Source organism: Charadrius vociferus, unplaced genomic scaffold, assembly GCF_000708025.1.
Source record: "Charadrius vociferus isolate BGI_N301 unplaced genomic scaffold, ASM70802v2 scaffold65, whole genome shotgun sequence".
In the NCBI taxonomy this organism is placed as follows: Eukaryota; Metazoa; Chordata; class Aves; order Charadriiformes; family Charadriidae; genus Charadrius; species Charadrius vociferus.
Genome location: NW_009649293.1, coordinates 1,616,735 through 1,622,805, shown reverse-complemented (window position 1 = coordinate 1,622,805; position 6,071 = coordinate 1,616,735). Strand labels below are relative to the sequence as shown.

The 6,071-nt window shown below is 35.1% G+C and overlaps 1 protein-coding gene across 1 annotated transcript in view; it reads right to left on the bottom strand.

Moving 5' to 3' along the window:
• The window catches only part of RTTN (rotatin), a 95,050-nt gene that overhangs the window by 84,809 nt on the left and 4,170 nt on the right, over positions 1–6,071 (bottom strand). Inside the window, exons 2-5 of the mRNA XM_009889075.1 lie at positions 5,404–5,591; positions 4,645–4,840; positions 2,722–2,811; positions 1,488–1,566 (exon numbers count right to left, since the gene is read on the bottom strand). Coding sequence (XP_009887377.1) covers positions 1,488–1,566; positions 2,722–2,811; positions 4,645–4,840; positions 5,404–5,591 — 553 coding nt within the window. The remainder of the gene's footprint in view (positions 1–1,487; positions 1,567–2,721; positions 2,812–4,644; positions 4,841–5,403; positions 5,592–6,071) is intronic.

The window sequence follows — 6,071 nt, the reverse complement described above, 5'->3', positions numbered from 1 at the left end:
GAGCCACGATGATGATCCGAGGGCTGGAGCACCTCTCCTATGAGGAAAGGCTGAGAGAGTTGAGGCTGTTCAGCCTGGAGAAGAGAAGGCTCCGGGGAGATCTTATTGCGGCCTTCCAGTACCTAAAGGGGGCCTCCAGGAGAGCTGGGGAAGGACTTTTTACTAGGGCATGTAGTGACAGGATGAGGGGGAATGGCTTTAAACTGGAAGAGGGCAGGTTTAGATTAAACATTAGGAAGAAGTTTTTCACTTTAAGGGTGGTGAGGCACTGGAACAGGTTGCCCAGAGAGGTTGTTGAGGCCCCATCCCTGGAGGTGTTCAAGGCCAGGCTGGATGTGGCCTTGGGCAACCTGGTCTAGTGGGAGGTGTCCCTGCCCATGGCAGGGGGGTTGGAACTCGATGATCTTCAGGGTCCTTTCCAACCTAAACCATTCTATGATTCTATGATTAGTAAATAATAAGAACCTTTTGGGTATTCTACTTCACTTTTATTTTTTCTGTTGTTATTGTTTCAGAAACCACTGTTTCTGAAACCACTGTAAAAAAGTCAAGCCTGTCCAGTTTTAAAGATCTGTGTTGTTTTTCTAGACTCAGGCATAAAGGAAATTAAATATTACAGAGGTAAGAACCTTTTGGGTATTCTACTTCACTTTTATTTTTTCTGTTGTTATTGTTTCAGAAACCACTGTTTCTGAAACCACTGTAAAAAAGTCAAGCCTGTCCAGTTTTAAAGATCTGTGTTGTTTTTCTAGACTCAGGCATAAAGGAAATTAAATATTAAAGAGGTGTTCCAGCTTCAGAGATCTTTCGAAAGGAAAGAAAAAGCACAAAAACCTATTACAAGAAAGCTTACAGTTATAGTAGACTTGTTAAATAGTCCAGTGCATGATACCGCAATTGCTGGCTATGCTAGAAATCTATCACAGCTCTGTGTGAACTCATAAGGAATCCCAGCTACAGAACTTTTCCTTGGGGCACTTCAAACACTGTTTTTCTAAACGAAAGCTAAAACCTAACCATATCACTGCAGAAAGATGATCTGAATCACTCAATGCTTGGATAAGAGATTGTACCTAAATTTATTGGCCTAAACCTAGTCAATCTACCACTGTAAGTATGAACTTCTCTGCCAAGTGGCCGTGGGGGCAAAATAAATAATGAATTTATTCAAGCTTGTTCTAAAATTAACTGAATAAAAACTTTGACTCACTTGAAAAATTAGAAGACTGATGTGTCATGAAGAACAACAAAAAAAAAAGTTCTCTGAATTAAACACAAAATGGAGAGCAACATTAACAGAGTCTTATTACAACTCATTGTTTATCTGCTTTGCTCAACTTCAGCACAGCTTTTACAATCATTTATCAAAAATCAACTCATTAGGTCAATAACAGGAACAGTCTAATGATGCAGGAGGGCAGAAACTTAGAAGCGCTTTTACCCAAGAAAAATAAAAACTACAAGTGGTAATGTTTCTATCACTATACCTTTCATTTGATGAAAGAACATGTCTATCTGTTGAAGTCAGAGTTAGCCAAGGAAACGTGGAAAATTTCAAGCATTTCACTGCAAAAAAGAGAGCGGATATTTTGGAGTATATTTTACAGAAGTATTACACTGTGTATTTCCATGGCAAAGTCAAAAACTTATGAACTATATACCATCTGGAATAGAAATACCTTTTACTAAATATAGAACTCCAAACTCAAGCGCTTCTAATAAGAGTTTTCAGCAATACCAAAAAAATATTAAGGTCATCTCAAATCAAAATTAAATATGTTTACTGAAGAGTTAGCCAACAGAAAACACAGCATTAGTGGAAGAGTACTCGATCCCCTATATCATGCTTTATATCAAATTATAATTTTGTTCTGCTACTAAAGAATATTTATTAGCATGATCTCTAAAAATGGAAAATTGACCTCATGCTTTTAGTCTCAGAGCAGTAGAAATTATAGTTGTTACAAAATCATGACACATAATAACCTTTTAAGTATCATAACTTTAAAGCTATTTTTAACTGAAAGTTCATAATAATGATTGTGCAACTCTAAAGATAGCTGATACACTGCTAAAGAAAGTAATCTGGTGATTTACATACAGTAACTCCAAAGCCATGTTTTAAAATCCAGTTCTCAGCACTGCATTGTATGTTAAATATGACACTCTCCTATGAACTGCTACTAGTATTTAGGTACAGGCAAAGACTTGACAAAATAATATTAGTCTGTGTTTGTCAGTGAAACATTTCATATCATTTTACTGACAAAAAAATAAAAGCATAACACTGTTTTTTATTTAGGTACAAGGTAAAGACTTCTAAAGCACCTAATCTAGTTTTCTGAAAAGTAGAAAGGTACGTCAGATTTTTTATTTCAACAAAGTTGTTTTTTTTTTTTTAAAAAAAAAAAAGGTACTTACACAGCCACTTATGACTATGGAACACAGATCTTCTGAAAAGCATTCACAATTTAAATAATTTTTACAATTACAGCATATTTTAACATTGTTTACATATTCCAAAGAGTTATACTAGCTATTTACTAGAAAAGAGAAAGATCTATTAAGATGAATGTCATTTTCATAAGCATTATAATTGTAGTTTCTGTGATACTAGATTTCACAGCATAACAGGAAAAAGAATAGCCAATAAAAATATTTGTAATGGAATTCAATCTAAATTACAATTCTAAGCACTTTCTGTACTTATTCTTATAAAACAAGTACACATACCAACTGTTCGTTTGGGAGGCATTTCTAACTGCAGCAGATGACTTCTATCTTGACAAAAATATCCAGTGAATAATTCCTCTTGAGGTAGAACTAAAACAAATAAAGGGTAAATTTAAAAAATGTACACTAAAAAAAAAACAACAAACAAACAAACAAAAGCAAAACTCAATTTATGTTCATGCTTTTCCTGAACTGCCTCCCTTTTGCCTTTGAGTTTTAACCTATTAAGGAAACTAATTTAAAATAGTTTCAGATGATCAGGAAAGTGGAGTACAAAGAGCATGTCAATGTTTATTTTTTACAATCATATTCTGTATATTCTGTATATTCTGCAACTGTAAATAATGTTTATTTTTTACAATCATATTCTGCAACTGTAAAATTTTTTTTCCATTTTCTTACACTACCTCACATACCATACAAGCAATAGCAAAAACATGTACACAAAATGTATTGTCTGATGAAGGACTGGAAGCCAGAAAAAAACATTTTGCGCTAATCTACCTATGTAGTAATAAAATTAACTGTTTAAAAACTTTTTCTATCAAAACTGCTGTCTTTTCATGTCAGCTGAAAAGTTGTCCCCCCTGTATATAATATGTATATTACTAAATACATGTAATTAATACACAAACTGTATAACAAAATACACACAAGGTATGTAACATTAAAAGCAATGTCTCCAGAACATATTTGCTTGAAAGAATCAAACTAGATAACGTCCAGATTATTAGTTTACAATTTTTCCTAGTAACTGAAGTTGAAACAGAAAGAAAAATACAACACTCCTGTTACTAAGCATTAAGATTACTTAATCCCCACATGTATACAATTTACAGCATAAGTAGGAATTATGTACAATACTTCAATTGAGTACTTTCAAAAAAGGTGTCATTTAAGAATGCATATGTAAAAGATTATTATATTATTCCCCATATAGTGGCAATCTTAGGTAAAAATCTAGCTAAACTCTTATGTGGGCACAGGGATGACAAAAAACAAAACCAAAAACATTAGACAGGCTGCAGAAACCATGGGAAAATTACTTTTATATCTGAGATTGCACAGTATGAGTGACAGAGGTGCAGCCATTACTACACCATGAAGTATAACAGCATTGTCTTTCCCACAAGAACCAGGAGGATGAAGTAAGAACCTCCACAGTACATCACTTTCTCCTCTGTACTTAGTGCTAAAATTTTTAAGGCACAATAGGAGAACCACGTGGGTTTACTTTTTGACTACATCTAAGAGGTACTGCAAATCATTGTAACAGATAGATAATAAGCTAGATAACAGAACCAAGTAATAGCGCTTCACACATATGTGAAGCACCTCACACATAATGTGAAATTTTAAAGAAAGTTTACATATTTTTCCACGACAAACACTTATCCAAAACTGAGCAGATAGTGCATACAACACTAACGTAATTATAAAAATCATTCTATTAGGTTCACTTACTGCCTTTGGTTGTTTTTTCGTTTTGTTTTTGTTTTTTTTTAAGATTTGAATAGCTCTCAAAGAAAAGTAGCAAAACATACTGGCTTAATTACAGATTTGTTCAAAGTTGCTGCACTTGCTGCCACAAAGCAGTCTTTGGAAGTTCATGTCCTGTGTCATACCCTTTTTACATTATAGCAAACAGATACTAGATAGGAAGAAAAGGAAAGAGAAGGTCTCGTTACAAGCAACAGAACTGTTCTCGAGCAGAGAATTCCATTACAGGAATGGCACTATCTGATTTAGCTAAGATCACTCTTTCTCTTGCAGAATCTGCTTACCATACGCTTCACTGATCTCTCTGGAATAATTTGCCTGCTATGCCTGAAAACCCCAACTTTTCAAAGCCTAAAAGCTTTTCATTTCCTTTATATTTAAATAAAACACGCTTCAAAATATGTAATTTACCTGGCTGATCTACTGAAGGCTGAGACCGAGTCTGATAATGTACTGATAAAGAACCAGGAAGTCCAGAAGGAAGGAAGAACAGTCCATCCACAATTCCATCAATTATAGCCTGCAAGTTTGGATTCACATTGGAACGAAGTTGAGAGAAGAATTCCACTGCGCCAATTCCAATCAGTTTCTGAGCAGCAGGTGGATGCTACATTAGGACAAATAACTGACAAAGTTAGCCTGAAGGATGGGGAGGACAGGAAAGAAACATAATCAAAACTTATTAGATTTCACTTTGTTTAGACAATCCATCAGTTTCAAGGATGGCATTTTTTTTCCTTTAGTTTAGTTATTAAAACATAAGAATTTATTATGAGATCTCTGAAATTTCTGCAACGTTTTCTTAACTTTTTTAAAGTAAGCTGCACCATTGTTCAAATCTTCACTTTTCAGGAACAGTGAAAGTGCCTAGCTGCAAATCGTGTCCCAAACAAGAAATCAAACACTAAATGAGAAACTGACAAAGCAGTGGAACTAAAGTAAAAACCCAGAAAAGAATTATTTTTTCTGCTATCCTTATGACCAATTGCAAGTCACTCAAACTGTTGGTAATCTCTGTCAACACATAGTGGCTTTATTATTCACGTCTTTGTAAAACAATCTAAAATCTCATTACATGGAGCTATACAACCAAATAATATGCAGTTTTACTTAACTCTAGCATTCTAAAGACATATAGTTTATATATAAACAAATGTTAGTATATCATACCTTGATCAAATTGTTCACAAAAGTTAGTACTTCCTCTTTCATTGGTACGACTGGAAAATTGAACCACTCCAAAAGATTAAGGAAAAGCACTTTTTCATGGACCAGATCGGCATATGAAATCAAGTTATGATCTAATTTAAACAGAATAGTCTTCAAAGATCGCTCTCTTATCTCTGCCAGTTCATGACCTGCCCCAAAAACAAAAGGGATTAAAAACCCCATAAAATCATCTGACATAACTTCTTATTTGGAAAACCATAATGCTGTCAAAGACGTGTGAAAAAAAGCTAGCTTTTATGCTGTCAGTACTATGCTTACCAGGAAGACAAATACGATTGCACTCACCAGCAGCACGCTAATCAAGCAAGTCTGCACGGTGTAAAAAGTGTGAAATATTAAAAAATACACCGACACAATCTGGTGCCAAATGTCAAACAAGAGGATGGCCTTTTTCTTGAAGCACCCAACTAAATTCTGAAAACTTCTATCACAACATATTGCGGATGCCAGAAAGCTGCCTCGGACTCACAAATCGGAGAGAAAACGACCCAAGCCCAGCGAATCGAAGGGGAAAACCTGCGGTACTTCCTAGGGCAGCATCAAGGGGTGCCACCGTCCCCTCCACGGGGGACGGGGGAAAAGTGGAGAAGCAGAAGGCAGAAAACTCC